General features: G+C 41.9%; 1 protein-coding gene across 3 annotated transcripts in view; it reads left to right on the plus strand.

Moving 5' to 3' along the window:
• The first annotated feature begins 5,834 nt into the window (after positions 1-5,834).
• The window catches only part of tpk1 (thiamin pyrophosphokinase 1), a 34,379-nt gene continuing 14,010 nt past the window's right edge, over positions 5,835-26,203 (plus strand). The window contains exons 1-5 of one of the 3 annotated variants that reach the window (XM_064346123.1): positions 5,835-5,987; positions 13,165-13,242; positions 17,532-17,606; positions 21,689-21,758; positions 25,873-25,945. In XM_064346123.1, the coding sequence (XP_064202193.1) occupies positions 13,200-13,242; positions 17,532-17,606; positions 21,689-21,758; positions 25,873-25,945 (261 nt within the window). In that variant the 5' untranslated portion in view covers positions 5,835-5,987; positions 13,165-13,199. The other 2 variants (XM_064346122.1, XM_064346124.1) reach the window with 2 other exon arrangements.

Here is a 26,203-nt window from a genome sequence, read left to right on the forward strand (position 1 = left end):
GAAACCAGCAGTCAGCCTGTGTCAGCTGTGCATGATGGGAAGGGTTCCAAACCAACCAATACCAGTGTAGCTTAGCTGCTGGGTCCTAGAAGCACACCCTTAAGAGGGCACAAAGCAATGCAAAAAAAATAATAACAAAAATTTTAAATGCACTTTTCACGCAACAACTCTCATGCTTTTTTTAAAGGTTTTGGATCTAAATGCGCCATCATTACAGTTGTTAAGATGTAACTTTTCGCAACATATGTATTGCCCTTTATCATGTTTATTTAATTTTGACCCTGGGGCTACAGATGGGAGAAAAAATAAACGACAGGAACCTTAAAAGTCACATCCAATGCTGAAGGGTTCCAGAGCTTGAGGACTGAATGACAGTACCGTAGACTAGAGAACAAAAGCAACATAAATAAATATCTGTATCCAAATTCCGAATGCTGGGAATAGCTCCTCATTCAACACAGCTAACACAGGACACAAAGAATAGTAGGATGCATTCAAATTGTCCCCCAAGCACTTTGATAAACCCTTTAAGGTGTAAGATCAGAAATATGTGACTGCAATGTAACTGAACATTCTAATGCAGATGCAGCAATCTCTACCAGTAATTAAATGCAATGGAGTGCTGGAACACTGACATTCTAAATAAATAAAGAAATAAATAAATAACATTCCAAAAAAAACCTAACCTCGAATGCCCTGATCTTGGAATGCCCCAATCCAGTAGATTTTTTTTCCTGCCTCAAAATAATGATTCGTTTCATGTGGCAAACAGCAGCCTTGGTCCTTAATCAAAGCGGTCCAGCCACTCCTCACAGCTCTAATGTTATTAGTCAGGGTAGTAAAACCTGCTGGACTATGGCCCTCAGTGACCATAATCATAAATCTGGTTTTATCATTCGACAAAGAGACAAAGTATCACAGCGAATAACTTGGGCTGTATAATAGCAAACTCAAACATGCCTTTTTTTGGAATGCGAATTGCTTGAGAAAAGGGGTTCTTTCACAGCGAATTCACACTTTGTCACCGTTCTTGACGACATTAATAATACTTACAGTCACGAAAAGTTCAAATTGAAGACAATTAAAAGTAAGGAAATTGGTGAGCTTACATGACAAATTAACTATACTTTTCCTGACAACCCAGTGCTTCTGTTAGAATAATAATGGATGGGGCTGGTTATATAAGAAGTGAAAGTGTATGTTGGACAGGTAACTGTAAATTATGTATTACCTGGCAGGTTCTACTGAGAAATAAGCATCCATCTTGGGCAAATTGCTCTTCTAAATAAAAGCTGTGCTAGTTATATAAACTCAAAAATGGGGAGATTGTTTATTTTCGTATTCTAATCCAATTTCTCTAAGAAAAAGCTTTGCCTTTAACAAGTAATAATATCCTTTTCCTGAGAGGATAGGAGTCAAAATTATTGTCAGCCTGTTTTCAGTAATTTGCGTACCTTCTCTTCACAAAACAATCCCAGAACACCAAGCCACCCACCGCCATCCAGTTGATTCCAGTTCCAATGTTGAGCTTTGATTGCATGATTTCGACATTCAGCTTTACGACCACGCGGACCAGCAGTGGGGTTTGGTGTCAGAAGAAGGACTCTTATTATGAAAAATACTTTACTCTTATTGTGAAACATTGCGGTGGGTCTTTGACGGTTTGGGGCTGATTCGCATCTACTTGTCCTGCAGCTCTCTGCGTAAAGTGCTGTCTATGAGCATGCATGTTCCCCCACTGACATTAGACATTTGGCTTTCTTTTTCATATGAATACACACGATTTCCGACCATGAAATTAATAAAAAAACACAAAAATTGAAATTGCGTGGCCATGGCCATGGAAATTTATCCCATTGCATGCTTCTTCACATTCCTGTAATGAGCTTTGCACGATTCCAAAGCAGTCAGCCCCAGCACTAAATGAAAAAAGTGTAAATAAATAAATAAATAAATAAATAAACAATTTCCTGGGAAATGCATCCATATCACATTAATGCATGCATTTCTGAAGCTGCATTGATCGCTTGTTAATCAGAGAACTTCATTCCTTTGTTTGTGGTTATTCATTCGCAAGTGGCTCTAGGGCAGTCACCCACAGGTTCTTTATGAAGGCCCTTAATATCACAAGAGTGACGGCTCAGATCATTTCCAATTGGTCAAAATCCAATAAGCTTCAGCCAGTTATTTAACAGATCAATGAATGGCCTTGATAATAAACCTGCGTGGATCAATAGTGTGTGCAGTAACAGATTCTTCATAGAAATTTCAATTTACACACGCAGATATGAACAATATAGGCAATTTGTAAAAGATGAAGCTTAGGTCAGTTGACTCTTTATAAATATAAGTTGCTGTGATTCACAGGATGTTGTTTGCATTAATTTAGTATTTTCCAGGTGTGACACCCACCTTATTGAAAAGTGCATTGTAATTGTCTTGTTTTTGAAGAACATTTTTGCAATATAACTACAATGTTTAGTTTTTGTTTCTTTTATTACATAAGTGCCTTACATTCTAAAGCATAATTGTACTCTTTTTTGCATGTTCCCATGCATGCTATTTATTTATTTATTTATTTAATACAGATCCATGAATGGGAACATATCATCAAGATCAGGGTTCTTCAGCTACTTGTTCGTTTGAACTTGCTTGGGCATTCATGCCTCGTCCTTGTCGGGTAAATATTAGGCCTTGGCCTGGGGTTTTTGTGTTTGGTTGGATGGCCTTCCATGGTTATCACGTTTTTTTAATTTTTTTTTTTTTTTAATTTACACTATCAACAGCTTCTCAGCTGCTTCCCCAACCTTAGAATGTCAGTTCTTTACATAGCAACATCTTTCAGGGCAAAGATAAGAAGGCTCTCAAATCAAAACAATGACAAAAGCAGGAACAATCAACATTGTAGAGATTATTTTCCTCTGAAAACAACATCAAAATATATAAATAACCGTGTTTTTTTTGTTTGTTTTTTTTTTTAAGTAGTTTTTTTTTATTTTTGATTTTCAGCATCTCAGTTAAAGCTAATTATTCATTACCATAACGGGCAAGAATTTATAGCCCCGGGCTCTCAAGGTTAACACAATATGCGGCATTTAAAAAAGGAAAAAAGATAAAAGCTGATTATAAATATGTTAATGAATACATAAAAAGTGTGACCTCCTCTCCTGCTCTCTCTGCATATTTATGTTGCGCTGTTACAGTTACTGGGCTCGGTGTCTTTGTCAGTATTAATACAGAATATCATAACTGTTCAATTAGACCCTGGCATTTCATAAATCACGCGGTATTTTGAAATGTTCCCGTTCATTTCAAAAATACGCCAGTGCTTCAAAGACCACTGGCCTATACCAGCGTGCTATAACTGCAGTTTATATTGCAATGTGTACAAATTAGGAGCCACAAAAGGTTGACTTTCCTTTTGAGCGATATTAGGGAAGGCGATCGACTGTATCGTCTAACAAAGGTAAAACAATTAAAGTCTATGAAATGGTTCCCGGTAACAGCAATAAGATTTTGGAATTCAATTAGAGGCGATACGATTCCAGTCAAATTCAACCAGGCAATTAGGCAAGAAAAAAAAACAAACCTAGAATTCTAAGGCATTCTGTATGGTACCTGAAAGACAGCTGTTTGACAGTACTACGGGGTCCACCAACATAGTACAAGTACTCCTGCAGTGGACATTTTCAATATAATGCCTTGGTCTCAGCAGTATTTGCATTACCTGCCAGGAAGCGTTGGCTTATAATCAAATAGGGTTTTTAAATTTTTTTATTGACTGTATGCTGGGGCTTAGTTTGAGTTTTTTTTCTACCAAAAATAAAATATGAAGGGAAATGTACTGTTCATTACATAGGACACAGGAATCTCAACAAACCAAGGGAAACATATCCCGTATTCACATACCCAGTAGGCGTACGTAGTGAAACCCACACCTTACACTTCATCCAGGCATGGTGAGAGGTTAGGCACAGCAGATACAGCCAGACATATATGCTTTTCCAATGACAAATAGACTGGGGACAGAGATTGCGCTCCCTGCTCATGTTTTCTCGTCAGTTTATTCAATAATCAGTGTAAAACCTCTTCTGGTGCGATGATACTAAATGTGGGGCCTTATCTTTATAGATGTCAGAGTGATGAATCTGTGTCAAACGCGGGATATCTATTGAATATTTTATCTTTGAGCATCAATGCCAGCTGGACATCTCAAATACCCTCTTTTAAAAAAAAAAAAAAAATATGTCAGTGATTATTTTAAAGTGTATGATAAATTAAACCAACTGTTTCTAATGCCGGAGATCGGACCAGTTAATGTAAGATGTCAACTTTCCTTAAAATCTCCAGAGTTTGTGAGCTGTGGTTTTGCTGTTCTTCAAACGGAAAGCCTTGGGAATTTATAAGCCTAGCCAATTTACATTTTAAATCCTCTTGTTTTTACGAATGTCTGTTTTGCGAGCACAAACCTTTAGTCTCATTCGCTGTGATTGCTGTTTGTTTACTTCTGTGTAAAGCAGGAGTTCTCAAATATCCACGTGAGACAAGAGAACCGGGAATACGTGTCGGCCAAATAACCCCCTGTGCATCTGATTGTATCTCGAGAAAAAAATAAACTTTGAAACAAACTCAGATAAGGCTGTGTTTGTTTGTGTTTTTTAATAATCGCCTGGAGAGAAGAAAAGGTGGAACTGTTTCTAAGCCTGGCAGTGTGGTGATGAGTCAGACCGATGTGGTCCTCCTGGGATGATGTCATTGGAGGAGGAAGCGACCAATCCGAACGCGGCGATGACCACTTATCGGATGGTGGAAATGTTACGACGAGCGAATCACGCAACCCCCGTGGCCTTTAAGTTATCAGAAATCCAAAGGACAACCTGGAAGGAGATGTGACATTTTGAATGATGCATTATAAATCAAGTGTGTCATTTTTATCAGTTAAACACAAAGAGGGATGTAATTGCAGTAAGGTGAGATATTTACTGTGATGTTCTGTGCAAGGACCCAAACGCAGACCAGGGAAATCCGAAAAACGTTGTCTTTATTCAGTCCGAGGTTCGAAGCCAGGTAATCAGAGAAAGGACGGTGCAAAATCGAGTTCCCAAAAGAATTGTGGTAAACGGGCAAAAAATCAAAAACCAGGAGATAAGATCGGCGAGGGTACAAAGGGACAGGCAAAAGCCAAGTCAAAGCAAAGCGAAGGTCAAACCAGAAAGCAAACAAACCAAAAGAAACCAAACAAACTTTCGTTCAGAAAGGGTGTCTCAGGAATCTCGATAATCAAAGGCTTACTAAACATTGGCACAGTGAATTCGATCAACGTTCTAACCGGGAGCTGGTGGAAAAGACTGACATTTATACACTGGGGAAGGTAACAATCAAGGAGGGGTTAAGTGAGTGAGGGCGGAGTAACAAACAACATCCAGGTGAAGAACATTAGGATAACTAATTAAATGACAGGGGGCTGACAAAACGCGGACTGGAATCACATAGACAACAATGATAATAGCCGGCCTGGGTTTAGCAGGTAAAAACGCGTGCAGAGAGAGAGAGGTGCAGGCAATTGCAGAACTCAGCGTTAGAGCAGGCTAGAAAGAAAAGGGGCGGAGCTACAGCGCAGCATGGAAAAGGGGAGAATGGTTAATGTATTAGTATAGTGATCTAAACTATCAAAACCCAAAACTAGTGTGTGTTAGTCCATTAGTAATATTCACATGTTAGTATATTAATGAGGTTAGTACTTTACAATCTATAAGTTAGTAAGGATTAGTAGAAATTAGTAAAACTAGATATAAGTAGGAAGTAAGTAAAACGAGACTGGAAAGAAGGGGGGGAAACCACGAAAACCCGGAACCACCCGAATAGTGAAATCACACAAATACAGGGGAGTGAAGCAGCTCAGGGAACACAGACACAGAGACAGTACTGGGGAGACAAATGACCGGGAGATACAGACTACAACATTTACAGCAACAGTGATACTCCAGGTAAGTATTTATGGGGAAAGCATTTAATTCTGTGTGTGATTTTAACAAGTATGGAACTGGTGAATGCAAAATGTCCAGATTCTGAGACCGTGTGAACAAAATAAACACTCATTGTCAATAATTGCAAAATTACTAATTAAGAATGATACTTTATCCACATAATCGTGTCACACCATAGAGTGAAAAAAGAAACCCACAAGGGTCATGTCTTATGGTGTCAATACCACATCCCTTTTCATTTTAAAGATCACAAAGCCATACTGCTGGCCTTGGGAAAGGCAGCTCCGTTCTGCCGTTGACAGGTACTTGAGGTAAAGAATGAGGGAAGAGAATGTAGGAGTCTGATGTGGGGGGGGGGGAATGTGTGGAGGTGGGGAAGGGGGGACAGCCAATCAGGCTGTGCATAAGAAGCGGGGGTGCATGTAAAGGGGAAAGCAGCAGGATAAGAAAATGGTTTTAAGTGGGATGGGAAAAACGGGTGGATTGAACTGAGACGTGAGTGAACTGGGATGTGAAAACACGTAGGGCTGGGTGACTGAGGCATGAGATGTCTGAGAATGAGTGTGAGTGAGAAGTGAAATTAAGAGAGAGAGAGAGAGAGAGAGGGAGAAGTGAAATTGAGACTGAGAGAGAGAGAGAGTGAGAAGCGCAATTGAGAGAGAGAGAGAGAGAGATATCAAGTAAGAGTGTAGGCTAGCTATCGGTTTCAAAGACACTGTTGTATATGTGATTGGTTCATATTACATATGTGCTTTGTAACTGGCTTGTGTTACAGTCTGTCATTGCATTGGCTTTGAGAGTTGAGACATGCACAAAATGTGTTGTTGTTTCTTGGGGAATGCAAAAAAAAAGAGTGCAGTTGTCCTTTTTTTAAGTGCTGTTTTCTACACAAAAGGCACCACTTGAATAATCACAGTTCCCATTCCAAACAATAACAATAAAAAGTGAAATTGGTTCAGCACTAGATCTTTGAGAGTGAGGGAAGAGAGGAAGGTGATTCTTTGGCAGCTCTGACAACTCGATTCCGAGCAGAGGAAGTGCTGGATTGGTGTGAAAGCAGCCACCTCAGATTCAGAGACGTGAACTGACAGTGCGTCTAAATCAATACCGGAGTGTGCGGCAACAGACGACCCAGACACTGGCAACAGTGGTGGCGACTACTGGAAACAGTGCCATAAACACCATCTATTTTCCCCAAATAACATTTAAAGTGCACGTTGCAAGCTCTTAAGCAAAGAGATGTGAGAAAGAGAATATATTATAGGAAGGAAGAAGGCGATAACATTGTCTAGGGTAAGAGAGAGAGAGAGATTAATGAAGAGTTTAGACTAAATGACTATTTCAAAGATACGCTTGAACGATCACAGTCAAATCAGAATGATTTATCGCAGTGTTTGCATTGGCACAGTAATAGGTCATTACGTACAGGACACGCACGATCACGTCCAAATGATGTAGTTTCATATTCACGTTTTTTTTTTGCAGCCCATTGTAAAGGGTTTGGCTATTCATTAAAAGGCTGGAAATTATTGACTTACCTATAGATGTCGCTGTTATAAAATATCTGTTACAACCTGATACAGGATGTGTTTCTCTTGAATAGCTTCGTTGACTGTTTACCAGACTCCGGAAGCGTGCGTCCAGGCAGCGGCTTGTAAGTAGTTGCTGTAGCTGTATAGCTCATGCTGAAACGCTTTTTAGTCGCTGTTAACTTCCGGCACTAACAGTTGTAAAATAACGCTACTAAAGCCTTTTGCATTAGGTATTTGAAGTACGTACTCTGATGATAATTTATTTTCGTTTCTCTAAAGTCGATTTTCTGGAAAGATAGATTGTGTTCTAGTTCACGACGATAGCCAAATTACCTGTCATAACTATTCAGCAAATCAATGAAAAGCGACTTCGATAGGTTTTTAACGCTTTGAAGAGTAGGTTTTTTGCGATGTTTTTTTTAAATTAATTTTTTTAATTCTAAGTCAGTGTTCTCCGTTGATTTCAGTTACCAGAAGTCATTGGTTACTGATCTTTTCAGTTATCTAGCTTGGATACTGACACGTGAACTACTGTCAAGAAAAGGCTGAAATCATAGGAAATCATCTGTTCGTCTACAAAACGAGCTGTCTAACTTAGGTTAGGCTATTTGAAAAGTGGCGCCATTATTTGCTGGTGATGGTAAAATAAATTAAGTAATATTGCAAAAAAAAAGCTATAACCGTTTAGTCAAAGTGTCACACAAAGTGCAACAGGCTAGTACTGCCTTCACTCCCTGTTACTTTGTCACTTCGTATTCCAGTCATGAAATCGGTGTGGCAACACTGCAACTGATTAAAATATAAATGGTAAATGGACTGCATTTATATAGCCCTTTTATCCAAAGCGCTTTACAATTGATGCCTCATTCGCCAGAGCAGTTAGGGGTTAGGTGTCTTGCGCAAGGACACTTCGACACACCCAGGGCGGGGTTTTAACCGGCAACCCTCCGACTGCCAGACAATCGGTCTTACCTCCTGAGCTATGTCGCCCCTGCACTGCAACTGATTAAAATATAACGTGCACGTGGGCATTTTCCAGTTGGTTTGGTCGCTACTGATTTTCGTAGCGCGCCTGTCTTGCGTTGTATAGCTAGCACAAGTCACCTTCAGTTTTTGATGCATAGTCATGGAGCCAAGGTTGAATATCTCATACAAGTACAAGCATAATCCTGCTGCATGGAGCCAAAGGATCCACAAGTAGCCAACTTTAAATAGTAAAGGCAGTGTATCTAGTAACAATGTGACTAACATAAGTTTATAATTTACTCTTCTGTGTGAGTTGGCTAAGATGTATACCTTTCGTTTAATGCATTTCTTAACCTGAAGTCTCTTGTTCCTCTTACAAGGAGAAACGGTGATATTTTAAATTGATGGCCTAACTTTAAAAAGCACCAATAATGGCGTTTGTGGTGGTCTTTCAACCTTTATCCGATTCTGTTGAAAAACGGATTTCAGTGTATCCGATAGGCTATATGTGTTCATGACTGTTGATAAGAAGAAAACAAAGGTGGTGAATGGATCTTGATAGCAAAGACCATTTTGGGCTTCTGTTCCTCAAGACCGGGGGTGTCCTATACTATCCAGAAAAGGGCTGGTGTGGGTGCTAGTTTTTTTTTTTTTTTTTTTTGGCCCAACACTATGACCTAATTAAATATTCATGGTCTTCAATGAAGACCTTGATAAGTAGAAACAAGAGTCCAAGTGCTGTGCTAAGACAGACTCCTGCTCCACTTTGGCCCTTTTCAGATAAGATTGGACAACCCCCTGGTCTTCAGGAACAAAAATGCATCCCCTGGTCTCGAACCAGCTCTCACCCATCAGTTGTGGACACAGACTTAAGAATCTTTCAGAACTTGTCACAAGCACTACGAGTCACACAGGTGTATGACTTCTAGAGTCTGTGTAACTGAAAGGAAATAAAACAAAATGTGCTTTAAAAACAATTGTGCCTGAATCCCAAACCTTTTCCGTGTCTCTCCAGAAGAGGCCCGGTGGTTTATAAGAGACTTGCAGAAGAAGACATTGATCGGGATTCAGTCAAATGCACACAGTCACTTTTGGGGATGTGCAATTCAGTCAAACCAAAGCAAACCTCCCTGGGTTAATTCAGGACAAAAAAAAAAAACAGTTAATTGTCAGTTGCTCAAAGGTGTTGTTTTTGTCCTGGGTTTAAAATAGAAGCTCAAATTGAAATGTAGTCCACTGCAGCTTCAGATCTCTGCTTCAGCTCAGCTTCTGACCTCTTGACAATTCATTTTATGTCCTCTATCCATGTGATGGCTCTATTAGGTAGGTGGCTGCAGTTAGCTGGTTTCTCAGGCGATATACTGTACTTGGTTATTTGTAATTTGTAAAATTATATTTCCCTACATTTAAAAAAAATGACATACCACATTTCCACATAAAATTTCACAACAAAAGTTGTTCTAAAATGCCTTGATTATTTATTGATGCAAAGTTCAGCATGCTGGGAAAAAAGAAAAGATTATGTTATCGGAGTAGCAAAATTGAGAGGTATTAATTTAAAAGTTTATGCTATAGCAGTACAAAAAGGAAAACAGGGTGCTGACATATTTAGTAAAAAAACATTATGTTGAAGTTTTACAATGTGTTTGTCAGACTATTTAGAGCATTTAGTTGTATTTTGTGCTGTACAGGCAGCACACTATAAAAGAGATGCATACGCTCTTGGAAGAGCTCAAAGAAGAGCAGCTAAATTGTAAAGGTTAAGGTTTAAGACACTTAATTTATTCTGCCTCAGCAACTATTCAAGCTCAGCAAAGACTTGACTGGTGCTTTTAAATTCATGAAAGGCATTAACCAAGGGGGAATGCAAAAGATTTTTTTTTCAGGTCAAGTTCACCTGGACAAGGATTTGGATAGAAATATGTTAAAGGTAAATTCCGCAGTGACATCTTTGATGTCTACTGATATTGGAGGATCCTTGAGATCAATCAATGAGACAATGAAACAGCAGCGATTCATCAATGGACTTTTAAATTTACAAAAACATTTATTTATTTTTATATTTTTTTTTACAAAAATAGAGTCATGATAGTTTCCTATCCTCTTAGTGAAAGTGATAACTATAAAGTGCTTAGCTGTGATTATTGACCGCACCATGCACCTGTCCATTCTGTAAGAACAACGGCCAACCCAGTCGATGGACATGATTGGCAGGGATGCTCCTGTAAGTCTGCTTTGCTCCCTTGCTTTCTGCAAGACACGTTTGTGTTCGCTGGGTGTTGGACTTGACCCCATTCTTTGAAGACAAACCTTTTTTGGTGGAGTTCCACCTTTCAGGGGCCCTGTTATGAATTCCATTCAGCCTTTTCTGTGTGCAGCTTGGCACAATCTCAAATCAGAGATGGACTCGGTTTCCCTGTTAAACCAGGACAAAAGTTACAGGGGGGGAAAAGTTTTAACTTTATTTTTACAGTTTAAAAAGAAGCATTTTTTAAAAATCTATGATCACTTTCTCTTGTAATGTTTTCGGTTTCTTAACCACTGAAAATAAATCAAGGTAACATTTCCTCATCCTTTTGAAATAGTGTGTAGCCTAATCTATTTCTAATTTATATAGCAGGTGGTGTAGTTCCATGCTGAGAGTTGGAAAGGTGTTTGTCTTTAAGAACGCTCAAGTCTTTACAGATCCACCAACCTAGAGCTGTGCTCCAGCCTCTGAGTGTCACAGAAAGAGAAAAATGTGGATTTAGGTTCACAAAGCTGGATGTGTGTGTTATTGCAGGGCCCCCCGGACCTGGCTTTCGGTGGCTTCAGAAGTAGGGAGCTGCCCATGCGTCGTCCTTTGTCGCTAAACGTGTTTTTAAAAGCTGCATATTTAATGCTTTTGCCACTCAATACGGGCCGCCCGTGAAGGCTGGAGACGAGGCGGGCCTCTGAGGCGTGACATTGAGTATTAAACAGCAGCACGCGGCGGCGTCGCATCGATTTGCAATGCATCTTTTTTTTTATTTCGGCTGTTCTCCTACGTGGCTCCTCTTTCCATTCAGCCCTACACCCCCCCCCCCCCCCCACCCCACCTATTCCCCCAAGTGTTCCCCCAGACCGTGCCCGCTGGAAGAGCCTGATGAACCATAACCTAGTCAACAAATTGGACCCCCTCCAGCCCCCATCTCCCCCCCCCACCCCAGGGTTTTTCTCAGTTTACTGCTATTCATCTCAAACCCCGCCTGCCGCAAGGCACCATTTTATAATAAAAAAGAAAAGTAGGCTGAGAAATGTTCAGTAATAAAACAACACAATTGGGTTTTTTTCCCCCCTTGCAATACGAACGTCATGCAGTCAAATCCAGATTTTCTTTTTCATCTAAAGGTGCAGCTTGTGTTATTTCTTATGCTGATGTGCTGTGTGTCACTACTGCATTCCTTCTTTCATTTCTTCTTTTTTTTTGGGGGGGGGGCGTTGGATTTCAGATGGTGTCAGATATTTCGAGTTGTGTATTAAAACATCTGACAGAGAGTCCATTTCCTGTTGCCTCATAAATATTTCCACTGTAGAGCACACACTGCTCTACCTCAGGAAGACCGTATTTAACTGAAGTGTGCTGCATACTGTGTTCATTAAAATGGTATAGGAGAGACACCATATGCATTTAAAATATTACTGTGTTTTCTGGTCATAGCAGTAGGCCTGTGTCATAATAATGATGTTCTGTTCTTCTCAGCAGTGCATTTGTCCCACTCCCTACCCCCCCCACCCCCCCTCAACACAATTAGGAACAGTCTGTAGCACACATTATGGTGCCCTCTGTTAGTAAAAGTATGTTTTCTGTAGCCTGCAATAGCTAACAAGCTACATAACTCACCTCTGTCACAGCTGGGAATCTAGTTTAGTGTGTGTGACTTGAGAAAAACCCTCAAGAGAATTTTCTGTCAGGTGAAGCTGTTTGTTGAGGAGCCACACAGCTGTTTTGTAGTTTTTTATTCTGACATGCTTGGTGCCTGGCTAGATAAATTAATCTCTGGAGTTCAGAATAATGTTGGGAATAATTGGCAAAAAAAAAAATGTATAAGTAGTATTATATAACCACTGTCAGTGCATTTCAGAAGTGCCTTAGAACGTAACATCATTGCTATGTAGGGGTATACCGAGAAGTGCTTGCTTTGTTAGCTATGAGCTGAAGAATGGCAACTCTCGGTATCTGTTATCAGGTTTCGCTAGTGTTGGTAGGGTCAGGAAAATTATTTTAAGAGTGTTTTAGAAAATGTAAATGGAACAGATAAGCCAAAAGAAACTCCTGGGTAGAGTTCTATCATCTGACAAACTATGGCACTTGTACATGACACATTATTTGTTTGGAAATAACTGCGTCCAGACATACAAGTAGGCTAATTGCCAGAAGAGACAGAGACCAGTAAATAAGGCCTTGTTCAGTCAGGCATGAATTTAATGGAGCACATAACTGCTCTGAGAACAAGTGCTGTCGCTGGTCATGCCATGGTCATGGTTTTAAATCACAACAGTGCAATCACAACCTACTGCTGCGTAGTCCTGTCAATGACGTTTACTTCCAGTCCCTTTTTAATTGGATGATGTCACTGAGCAACGGTTCTCGTTTAGTCGAAGGTAATTTAATATGTGGTATACATGTTGAATGGGTTTGTTTTTTTTTTCCCTCTTAGGTTTCCTGGTGAAGCTCCAGCCTGCCCTGAACACCATGGATGTTGTGTTCACCCCTCTAGACTGTCTGCTTGATCCAGGTATTATCCCACTTTTTCCCGTGTACACACACTCAGCTTTTAAAAATGTGGAATTTGAGGCTGTGCTTGACCTCACTGCCAAATCTACAACTTTAATCGTCCACCCTTAATGTTGTGCAGATTGAAGTAGCAGTTTAAAATGTACCGGGTACACCTGTTTGAAGTCGTTTGACGGATTTACCGATTTATCTTTTGCGACGGTTTAGTGGTCGTGTTCACTATTTTAAACGTAATTCACTTAAAGCATAATGCAGCGCTAAATATTGAGATCGTTTGTGTGATCCACAGCAACCCAGACCGTGGTGTGGCGTTCCACTCCCACCAGCCGAATTGAGAAATTTGCGCTTTTATTTCTCCAAAGAATTCTCATTTCGCTGTTGATTGCCTGAGGTTCCTGTCAGTCTAGACGGCACTGCAACTCAGGGGAAAACAAACAAAAAAAAACTACAAAAAAAGATTGGCTCTATTACAGCCTGTCTAGACACCCCCATTGCCCTTAAACTCTCTCACTCTAAGTAACTAACAAATGAGATGGAAAAAAGGTAAGGAAAGTGTTGGCCTTTGGAAAAAAAAAACATGGATGGGGAAACTTGCAGCTTGGCTACGGCTATTCCTATGTAAGTATTAGATTGTTTTGGGGGCTTTCTGGAATTGAAGTGCCACTGTTCAGTGATGTAGTGAAAACTCTTCTTAATATGTTTTTTTTTTTTTTTTTTTAATCTTGTTTATATAAGTATCACACCCTGAATATGTGGCATTTACACACACTCACGTACGAACACTTTCACACAATGTTCCTTTTTACCATAGAGATGAATCAAAGCAGATAAGCCTATACTGTGTCAGGTCTTGAAATGGCACACTTTCATTACGTCTGATCGGTGACTGGTTGATTTGGGCTTTGTTTGAATTGCGGGAAATGGACCTGGATCCTCCAGTGAATTCAGCCGACATAAAATAAAAAAAATAAAAAAAACACAAACCTGCACAACAGTGTAATGCAAATAAGCAGAAGAACATAAAGCTCAATGAACTGGGTAATAATGTGTTGGTGTGCACTTAAAAGTGCATTTCAGAGTGAGGACAGATTAACTGAAACATGATTATTACCGAGTGGGCGGGTGCCAGGACCTGATTGGTGGGTGCACCCCCTGGTAGCCGGGTGGCAACAGGAGATTACAGGAGCAGTCAGCTGTCAATCATGTCGAGTACTGGAAATCTGTTGGGCCAGAAAGTGTGGGTGGGCGGAGCTAGCGGAAGCTCCACAGTCAGGCGTCTGGCGCACTAAAGACCTTGGGCCTGAGTCTTTGTTCTTTAAATGCTGATTCATGCTATCGGGGGCGCTAGTGCTAAGAGAGCAGCCTTGCTCTGCTACTCCCTGTGCCAGCCTCCATATTAGCCTTAAGGTCTGATGCCGTGTACAGATCTTTTGTTGCGCTTATCTTGTTAGTGTTGAGGTGCTTTTCATTTCCCAGAAGATGATGCAGGTCACTGCTTGTCATGGAAACCGTTGAAATCCACTGTGGTTCATAATATGTGTCGGCGGTTTCTGCCCTCCTCTGTGGCTAATTAATAGCCACGCGCTGTAATTTTTTTCCTTACGTTATGGGGTAACGTTGCATTATCCAGCTGGACTCAGAGTGTCACGCAAGAGCAGTTTCTGTGCCAGAGACACGCAGAGAAGTCATGGGCATTTTTCCTTATTGTGCGTGCGCGAGCGCGCGCGCGTGTGTGTGCGTGTGTGGGTGAGTGTGTGTGTGCGTGCGTGCGTGAATGCATGAGTGTGTGCATGCCTGCATGAGTGTGTATGTGCGTGTGTGTGTGTGCGTGCGTGCGTGCATGCCTGCATGAGTGTGTATGTGTGTGCGTGCGTGCGTGCATGCCTGCATGAGAGTGTATGTGTGTGCGTGCGTGCGTGCATGAGTGTGTATGTGCGTACGTGCATGTGCGTTTGTATGCATGCGTGCCTGAGTGTGACTGTGTTACATTACATTTACTTGGCAGACGCTATTATCTAAATCGACGTACAAAAAGTGCTGTGTGTGTGCATGAGGAGCACACCAGCGCATTATTTTGCTGTGACGCTCGGTCGCTCGCGCCCGGGACTCCTGGGGTTCCGGCCGGCTGCCGTAACGCGCCGTCCCGCCTCCTCGCCGCGCGAATGGGGAGCCGCTCGCCGCGCGCCATTCATCAGCCCGCTGTCCCGCCCGACACCCGAGATCTGAGCGCGTGTTTCCGATCAGCTCTGCCCTCGCGAGATTTGTTTGTTTTACAGCGCCTTTGGAAATGTTCGCTCCGCGGAAAGGGACAAGGTCGCTGGGCCTGAGTGACAGTCGCCGCCGGCAACGGGTCCCCAACCCCCCCCCCCCCCTCCGGATTAGAGCCTTTGCTGGACAGAGCCAATCCGCGCCCCCCCACGGGATGTTTTGGGCTGGATGGGGCCCGTGGTTATAAGGCACCGCGCTTTGTATGAACCCTTTGTCCCATTTATTGGGTCTGTTTCTTTGTAGTTAAGAGGCACTTTCTGTCCAAGTTGATTAATGCGGGTGTAGTTTTACAAATGGTGTCCATTTATACAGCCGTGTGTTTGTAGATCAGGTACATTTGTCAAGGGTATAACTGCAATGCCCGATTACGGATTCAAGCACAAAACCTTCTGGCTAGAAGTCCAGCTCCCCACCGGCTGTGTACCACTGCACCTGCCAAGCTAAATGCATTATCCGGGGATCATTGTCAAATATTCATAAAACTCTCTCAAATGAAATGCAAACATCAGATAAAACAGAGTATTAAAAATGAAAATTGTATGGTAATTTGATCAATCTTCAGACAACCCTTCGATCCCCTTTAAATAAAAACTGACAGCCTTGGCCTTCGGAGTTTGCGTAGCTGCTTATTGTCATGGTAATTAGGGTGCTGAGTGGGCGTGTCGGTGTCGAGCTGTACCTCCAGGCCGCGTTTTAGTTCGTGCTGAAAAGATTCGGTGTTCGGCCCACCTCCGGGAAGCCTGCCCACGCTCTGCCACCTCAGAGAAACCTGGGGGCTGTGATCAATTTCACTTACCGGTGTGGCTCGACACTAAATTCAATAGAGGTCAAATGCAGAGGAGGTCCAGTAGGCCGTTGTTTTACCCGAACATAAATTAACCTGGTCTCTCTCTTTTTTTTTTTTGTCTCTCAGAAGATGTTCGCATGGAACATAGCACAACTTTTTTTTCCATTTGCCATCTGTATTTCTCTCTCTCTCTCTCTTTCTCTCTCTCTGTCAGTAACGGGAATGTGCGACTTGCGGTGGGAGAATTCAATTTCTTGGCTCACGGGAGCCGGTGTGGGGTTCCTGTCGGCCTTTGAAATGGTGTGACACGGGAATCGTTATTGTTTCAAAACCGTCGCGGCAGAACTGATTTGGTGCTGGCTGAGTGAGAGGCTCCTGGTGGAGAATGTCTTCGGTGGTGGCATCTTGTCTGGTTTTCCCTCTGTGTAACAGCCTTCGCTGGCGACAGGTATTTTTTGTGTGTGTGTGTGCATTTCAAGACCCACTGTGGCGAGTTACAGGGCATAGATTTAGTTTATTACCCTTGTCCACAGCTGGGGACTTTTATGAAGCGGTTTCCTACCCAACCGGAACTTAAACTGGCCAGCAAGACCAGGTTTCTGCCTCTTTTCACACGGCTCTGTATGTCAGGATTGTCTGTTAGAGAATAAGCAGGGTGTTGAGGTGTCAGGACACATCACATCACAAGGACAGGTCAGCCCTACTGCTCTATTAGTATCCAACTTACAGTTTGGCACAGTATGTCTGAACTGAATGATTGTGGGACAGCTATGGGCGTAGTAAAGATATTCATGATAAAATCAGTTGTTTAAAAAATGGTTTTAAAAATGTGAAAATTGCGGGTTCCTGCCATTTCCGTAATTAAAAATTCTCGATTGGCCAGTGTGCAGAGCTGGAAATGTGATATTTTATGGAACTCTTTAGCTAGCTAACTAATGAATTATGGAGCTTACAGAATGTATTACGATAACTCCTCACAACAGGTGACTAACAAGCCAATGGGAAACCTGCAGATGTTCAGTGAATGGCTGACAGCCAACAGTAATGTAATCTGTCCACATGCAGTGCCGTGCAAAAGCATATCTCAAAGCCTTAGATGTGTATCAACAGTCGCTAAACCATTGTTTTAACTTATTGTTAATTTTAATGCATTTATTACATGTGAACCGCAGGGCCACCATTTACATTGAAAGCCCTCTGGGGCCTAAAATCTGCTTCTGTTCCGATTCCCACAGGAAAGCAGAACATCTGTCTGGTGATCCTCAATCAGCCTTTGGATGAAGACGTCCTGCACCTCCTGTGGCGTAAAGGTACTGGTTTTTTTGCGATGAGCTCGGTGCATTTAGCCTGTCACTGGGTGCCTTTAAAGAAGCTAACGGAGAACGCCGTCCTGGACTGCACTCTCGGTAAAAGCATAGAGTTATCCGACTGCCGATTTGCGGGAGAATGGATCTCCCGCGCTCGGCTCCCCGGCACATTCATCAGTTTTAATCCTGCCCGCGAGCAAGTTATCGGCCCAACGCTTGCCGTTTAAAAGACGGTGTTTAACAAGACGGCTTTGATATCTGGCATCTTGCGGGGGGGGCGTGCCGGAGTGGCGGATACAGTATCTGGGATCTCGGTCTTGCGGGTTGTTTGTTCTCACTTCTAAAACGGCGAGTGTGCATCGAGCGAGATTAAATTCTGTTGAGTTTCTTGTTGCACTGCCAAGGTGGTGCCGCTGATGTGGAGAAGATGGGGAGGAACTGCAGTCGCTGCTAACCGCAACTGCTTAGCATTGCTGCTTCTTTGGCCGGTAAACTGATTACTGTCTAATTTCACAGTTTTAATTGTATTGGTCGGTGTTAGATAATAAAGGTAAGCAGTTTTTTCGGCGATTGAAAGTTTTGTTGTGTTGTCTCATGTCACGGGTTTGTAGAAATGCGAGTCACCTTGGATTTTTATGCGGCCTTTGTGCCCTTTAATTCACTGTACGCTGATAAATGTTTTTCAGGAACTATAAAGAAACTTGATCCTAATTAATGTAGCTTGAGATACAGTCTGATGGATTAAACCTGCTGAGCAAAATACAATCCGTAGCACACTCTACAGGTGACTAATTGCTGTAATGTGACTATACAGATGCAGCTCAACTCTGGTGTTGCTGATTGTAGAATTCTGCACTTAAAACTTATTACTTAACTTATGCACTTTATAAAATTTTATGCAGATTATTCTTCAAAGTATTTTCATTGTGTTAGGGACTCTCGTGTCTTGAATACGCGGGCATTCTTCTAAGCAGCAGTTGGGGAGAAACACATTTCTTGGTGGGGAAGAAAGTAATAAAATCCTAAATTAAATTAAATACACCCGTACTTTGAATGGGTTTGAGAAACAGCTGACGAATTGAGTGAATTGAGTAAAATGTCAGCGAATTTGCTATTTTAGGACAGCTTTTAGTGTTGCACATGTTGAATATGTGTTCATTGAATGATGTGTAATGCCTGCATGCCTCCTAGCAAAGTCTTTGGGACCGCAGTGGAAATAAGTCATGCGTCTTTATTGCCATATCCTGGCAGATTAAGTACCATATACATATCTGTGCATTGTGTGTTAATTAATCAAATAAGCTCAGTCAATCAATCAGTCAGCCCTTGCATTAAAACTGAATGAGGTGGAATAAAGTCTATGAATGTAAATACAGTTATGCACGTGTGAAACATTGCCTTCAAGCGGGAAATGATTTAAAATCAAACTGCCATGACGGTCTGTGCCAATCAATCTTTTAGAAATGAGAGAGGATGAGGAGCGACTTGTCCTACTTATATTTGGTGTTATTGGGGGAAAATCTATAAACTGTATGGGACACACAGATTATGTCTTAAAAATTCGGTTTTACACATGGTATGTGACTTATAAGTGATGCCATGTGTGTATTTATAAATATTCATGAGAATATTTATCAATACAAGCATGAAGCAGTCAGCTTAGGACAGAGAAACAGCAAATATGTGGATAGTCAATTTAAAAAAAATGGCTCAAATGGTCTGTGTCTTAAAGATTTTTCCCGCCCTTTTCTGATCTGTGGGCAGAAGGGATGATGTAATATGGTGGGTATGAGTTATCTGGGCATTAGCTGGGGGACCAGAGAGCTGTCGTGTACACAGCAGAGTCATGAGCGGCCATTTTAGAGGTCTCCCACTCTCCTGGCTCTGCTGGGTGCCATTGTTCCCGAGTACTTAATTGTTTGATTAATGCAGTTAATTACACGGATAGCTCACCTCGCAGTTCCACGGATCTCTAATTGCTTGCGAATTTTTTTAAAGATGAAAGCAAAAAAAAAAAAACATTTCAAAACAACCCAAAACAGTGGTTTCTTTAAAAAGAAAAAAAGGAAAAGAAAACCACTAAAACACTTCGTGGCGTGAGTTGAGAAAATGGAAACGCACTGCTGCTGATACCTCCAGTGAGGTGTTCAAACTGTATTTGAAGTTCTGCACCTGTTTTCTAGTTGGAATGCGTCCCACATAAATAAATAAATATGTATTTATCTTAGCAAAACTGTAACCTGATTATTGCCGTCTCCTTTATTGCAGCGGCTTCTGTCGTCACGGAGACACTACAATTAAAGTTCAGTCTGGTGTTGTTGAACACTTGATTAATTTCTGCTTACATTAAAAAAGAAACTATAGGTTATCTGTGATATATTGTTCATTACGGCTGAGTGATAACAGAATAAAAGGTTTCTGAACCCCCCACCCCCCACCCCACAGTATACAGCCAGCTACAATAGGTGGCAGCTGGTTTACTTTATAGTTTTATTTGGAAATTCAATTCCCCTGTGACATTTTTTACGTTGTGTTAATCATCAGTTGCATATGTCTAAGAAGGCTTTTTCAGCGCCTGAGGAGACAGCTAAACTTTACAGTTTAAGCAATAATAAAATCCCACACACTTAAATTCCAAATGGTGTAAATTTTATGTGTAGATGGACAATACTTCAACCTGAAATTATGGGGTTTCCGGTCGAAACATCTACACCTTAAATTTCTCTGACAACTTTTTTTAGTCGTCAAACTTTTTCATGTGATGCTTGACAAATGTGAGACATTCTTTAATCTTTCGAAATGATAGGAAAGAATAATATTAATCAGAAGTACAATTTTATGCGATTGTGTTTTAAATTCAGATGAAAACCTATAAGATGCCCATTGTCCATGCCCAGAGCAATGTTTCTTTTTAAGCACCTTGTATCGATTGTAGCTGCAGTGTTTATTGCTTTTCACGTCCATGCTTTTGCCAAGGATGGAGACAAGTGGTTATAGCTTTCAGTGAACATGAATGCAGAACACTTAGCATTGTATTTGTGTGTGTGTATGTGTGTGTGCGTGTGTGCATGTATCTGGGGGGGGGGGGGGGTGGATCTGGAATTTCATGTATTTTGAATTAAATGTACTGTATGTAAGCATGACATCTGTGATCGAGTTTTCCATGTGGAATATTTCTTTTGCAAAAGTGTACAGAAATTGGAAGAGGACAGGAAAAGGCACTTGTGCATTTGTGAATTGTGTCGATTTATTCCTGGAATGAAAGTGCACTGTGTTTTCCATTAAGCAATTAGGACATTTACTCTTGAGTAAGTCAGCCGGTGGCCATAGCTGTGAAATATTTAATCAATTACCACCTCTATTACCTCTTTCATCCGCGAACATCTCACACTAAGATGTGAAATGTCCTGTACAATTACGCAATGGGCCATTTGCTTTATCAGCGGGGTTTCGCTGAAACGGTCTCTGGCCGCCGGTCACATAATTTGGTCTCTGAGTTCTGAGCTGCGTGTTTCCGTGTGTTCTCTCTTTTCATCATCGGGCTCTGATGGTGCCGAGCCGGGCTCAATACCAGCGGGCTGCAGGCTCAGACAGCTGTTGAAGCGCTTGTATTACGCGCGTAAATGACACAGCCTACTTGGGGCTAACCTGAATTGCTGTTTGTTACTTCTAGGTATTCTATGAGGACATCTTTGTCCACAGGCTGCCATAGTTTGGACGCTGTCTCATTGCTCTTGCCAATCTAACTGATTTCTTCACTGTTGGAAAAGTATAATTGTACTTCCTTTAATTATTTTAATGTTACGACGTGCTTTCTCTGTAGCTAACTTTGTGACACCATGTGATGATTTCCGTCTGAATAGTAGTGTGTTAAACAAAATGTGTTTTTATCAGACCGTTATTGATGGATGTCCCTGTGTATAAACTGATAAAATGTTTCTTGCTTGCGGAAAGCCTCTGGATAAAGCCGTATGCTAAGCTAATCAATTAACAGCGGCAATGTAATGAAGCGTATGACGTACGGAAGTGCAGAAAGCTGTGGGCGGTTTCTAACGCTGTCCGTTACCGTCTCATTTTCCGCTCAGCTACGCTGCGGGCTTGTGCGGACGGAGGGGCCAACCACCTGTACCGCCTCACCGCGGGAAAACGAGACAGGTGAGAATGCACGAGCCTCAACGATCTCAGCCGCTATTTCTAATACCTTAAACCGTGAGTCTGGAGCAATTTAAAAAACAGCCGCAGTGGATGCCACTGAGGAGTGTGTGTAGTATATCCTTTGGATGCCCTGTTACTTCTGTGTGTGTGGGCATCCCATCGTGGTTCAGACTACAGATTTAATGGATGAGATTGTTAGAATAATAAGTATAATAGTACTAGAGGAATGGGAGGTGTTTGATTGGACGCATTCATTCAAGTGTACTTTTAAAACTTTTTTTAGGACCCTTAACTTGATGTGTGATTGGTTCTTGTGCTTTCCTTGGTTTTCATTTTTTAAATGTTCAGTATTTTATGTTGAGAGAAATTTTAATTAATTTCTAGTTCCAATTGGATGTGCATATTCAATGAGTATTCTCATGTAAACTGCAAATTATTCTTTCTACTTGGCATGGATAATCGCATATGTGTCATGAATGTCATTTTGGCAGAAGTTGTGGAGCTATGCTGAATATTTAATCAGTTTTAAATTAAACAAATTGAAGACTTGCACATTAACATTTAAACACTGCCATCAAAAGGGCATAATTATGTGTCTGAGCAGGTTGCGCAATAGCATTCAATGAAACAAGACGCTCTCTTATTTTAGCTCCATTTTCAGCGGTTAAATGATTTTTAAACATTCATAGAATTAACGGTCCAAGACAACAGGAAATCATCAACCTGTATTCATTCTAGATTTTTTAATATGTAACATATGATCAATTTTAGCTTCACCAATAACTTTTTAACGAGGAAACTTTTGACTTACTCATTTGACTCACTTTTTACTTACTGATATGACAAGTGACTTCGTCAGTCTTCATGTGGCGCTCGCTAACTGAAAATGCTACCGGTTTTGGAACAGGCTTCATTTGTCACGGGCTTAACGATCAGTGTAGAAAATGACGGCCGGCATTTAGGCCTCAGCCGAACGACAGCAGGCTTGTGCGTTCCAACCACTCTGCCTGTTAATCATCCAAAGTGTCGGTGATGCACTTTTTTTTAAACTAAAAGAATAGTTATTGAGTATCTAACAAGAGGAGAATGTGCAGTACTCATCATTGGCACCCTTTAGATAATTGAAAATCACCAAGAATAAAGATCAAGCCTTTGTGGGGAAAAACAAACAAACAAAGGAACAGTTTCCCCTCTGCAACTTGTGGTTAGCCTTGGTATGGGTGCCTCTTTATTTATCTGCGTGTAAAATAGACTGTAGAATTTCTGAGGAGTTTCACCAAGTGCACCATTTTCTTTAAAAATAAAAATAAGTAATTGTTCAGTAAAGATACACAGTCATTACTCCTGTGTGCTGAAATTCAGTAAGTGTGCATTTTTATCCCCCCCCCCCCCATCCCCAATTTGTTGCATTTATTTATCTGTTGTGTTTTATTATGTTACTGCAGTTCCACTCCAGAGCTGTACTCATTTCTGGAGGATTAGGCGGGGGGGGGGGGGTTGTTTCAACGTCGCTCTCTTCCGATAATAATGTTTTTGGAATTAATATTCGGACCCAAGGCCAATTTTCCAAGCGGTTTTGTTTGAGTCCGTAGCTTTTTTTGTGGTCTGCAGAATGGAGATAATAGGGGCAGCCCCCCCCCCCCCCCAAATAACAGTGCAAATCCCAAACCCTTTTTTTTTTTTCCCTAAGTGATGGAAAAACAAAATGGTTCTGGCCTCATTGTCCGAACCGTATCGGGGTGGTCCTGGGGGGCGGCGGTGGGGGGGGGGGGGCAACACACACCATGGAGACGAAGAGGTGGTCGTGCGCCTCTGTGGAATGTTCGCTCGTGTGCAGGTTAATGAGTGTCTACCTGGGCAACACTCGGCGCACATTTACCGGGGGCCAAAGTGCAGTGCCTATTGCACCGAAATCCCACAGGGTCCAAGAGCCCCTTCAGCGTATGTCTCAAGATGCATGCCTGTTAATGGGAAGGGCCGTTTTCTTTTCTTTTCTTTTTTCCTCCCTTTTTCCCCGCTGCCCCTTCCTCAGGGTAATTTGGTAGTTAGTCATGATCCCCCCAGGCAGGAAATCCGCTGCCCGCCGGTTCCTCAGCTTATTAAACCGAATTAATAAAAAGCCCGGAAGGTTCTCTCTTCGTCACAGGCTCATTGTTGCGCTCGCGTTGAGAGCTGGCCAAACTGTGCCTCAGAGACTGATACGTTTTATGAATGTAATGCTTGAGTGTAACTCAACAACGTTTATCTTTGAAGCATTGCGTGAGGAATTGTGAGACGTGACTGACGCATACGCGTGTGCACTTGGCAGTTCAGACGGCTGGGGAGTTGTGTGTTTATTCTCCAGCTGTGATGTACAGTGTAGTTTGACCATCGAATACGTTTCTTATGTTTCTGGCTAATCGGCTCTCTTATTTGCTGTATTAATTCAGGAATTAAATGATGAAGTGACAATTTGATACTTTGTATTTTGGGCTTGCACCTCTACCCTTTAAAATGCAAAGCAAGCACCAGGGGTATTGGATTTGTCGTTTCTTTCTGTTTTTAATGCCAGTTGGGTCGTTGCTTGGATTTATTTTGCCTTTCCTCATTAGCTCAATTCAGACTGTTGAATGGGCGTGTGTGAGCCCATTCAGTCCAGCTGAATATTTATCACACAGAGCTGAAGAATATAAGAACAATTTACTGAGAAATATTTTGGGGGACATAAAGTTTGGTATCAGAGACTGTGGTGCTTTGCTATTGTTAATTTAGTGTAGCTGAATAGTTTTGTTTACATAATTTACGTAGTCTAATGTTCAGCAGGGTAATTGACAAGTTGTCGGTCCCAGTCAGAATTGCTGCACTTGTCGTCTCTTTTGGGACTCTCCTCTGACGGGCCTGAATTGCAGTGAACGCGCCCGGCCTGTAGGGGGACGCGGGGGGCTTTAGCCGCTCGTACCCAACGAGCTGCGCGCATCTCGCCTAAAAATTAGCATTCCGAAGCGATGGAATGTTCGAGTCGTGCCTTCCGTTTCCGCCGGCGCCAGTCGCCAGGGCGACGCTCGTGACACTCGTTACATGTTCCCCCATCCCAGCACTTTTTGGTAACTTGTATTTGTCCTAATACTGTAGCTTGTTCTTCTGTCTAGTTGGCTTGACAGAGGTTAGGAAAGGCCCCCCTGATCAGCTGTAAATCATTGTTAATGAAGGGACTGCATTCCACGCAGGTGACCTTCTGTATAAGGAGCGCAGAGCTAGAAATCGTATTCAAATAGTTTTTTTCCTGTTTAGTTTCACCCCAAACAATGGAGAGCTTGCTGTGACCCCGGCGATTGTTTTTTACGCAGCTGATTTCAAAAACCGACGTGGTTTAAAAGCAGGAGTACTACGCGCACGCTCGGATGAAAAGGGTGCAGTGGCGTGCGAAAACAGCAAATGGACGATATCAAAAAGGCAAGCGGGCAGTAGGGAAAAAACCGAGGCAAAAAAAAGCTAATTATTGTCAAAAGAGGAAAGGCCATTTTAGGTGACTAGCGCAGGTATGCTAAAAGCTGCCCGGCCTTGAAGCATTGTGGGGGAAGCCACGTCGTTATCGCCCCCGGACCACGGCAGAGCCCTCGTCGGCTCGGGAGGTACGCCATTTGTATGTGTTCGCCGTGCCCGCGGACTCGACATTGTTCCGGATGGGAGAGCACGACAGTGGCAACCGTTTTCTTTTTTTTTTTTTTTTTTTTAAATCCGTTTCGAGCATTGTGTGTAATGTTCGACCTCCGACAAACGCTGAATGTAATCTCGCAAAAGGATTCGCTTCATCTGTCAAAAGCTGGCCCCGTCTGCAGTATTTAAGGGCATTGTGAATGTTTTAGGGGCCAGGCCCAGCACTTCCTGTGTCTGTGTTCACTGGTGCTGTTCTTTTTTTTTTTTTTCTTTCTTTTTTTTTTCCTTCTTCTTCTGTGGTGCGAAGATAGCGGCTAAGTCTCTTCCTTTTAAAGACCTATCACTGCAGATTCGAGCAGCTCCACTCACATTTCGGGGCCTAGTTACCAGCCAACAGAGAGGGGGGGGAGGGGGACGGGGGGGTGCACAGGGGGGGTTCCAGCGGACTCATTCCTCTTTCCCATTTCGTTCTGTTCAGTTTTCTGCCCGACTACATCAGCGGGGATTTTGATTCCATTGCCCCTGAAGTCAAAGAGTTTTACACGGAGAAGGTATTCCAGAACTATTTCCCAGTAATTGTTTTGGTGGTGTTGTTCGATGGTATCCGATTTGAAAATGCGAAATATGTGAAACAGGAAAAACAAAAGAGTGCTTGTCAGAAACTGCCATAAATGGTACAAAAAATAAATAAATAAATCATTTGTACTTGATTACACGGATACCTGTATTCGGAAGTAAAAAGCTGACCAGGGCACTTCTACTGAATAATGTTTAGTATTTAGTCATTTTCAGCAGCGACAGCAAATGAA

The sequence above is a fragment of the Anguilla rostrata genome, chromosome 8 (genome assembly GCF_018555375.3).
Source record: "Anguilla rostrata isolate EN2019 chromosome 8, ASM1855537v3, whole genome shotgun sequence".
NCBI classification, from domain to species: domain Eukaryota; kingdom Metazoa; phylum Chordata; class Actinopteri; order Anguilliformes; family Anguillidae; genus Anguilla; species Anguilla rostrata.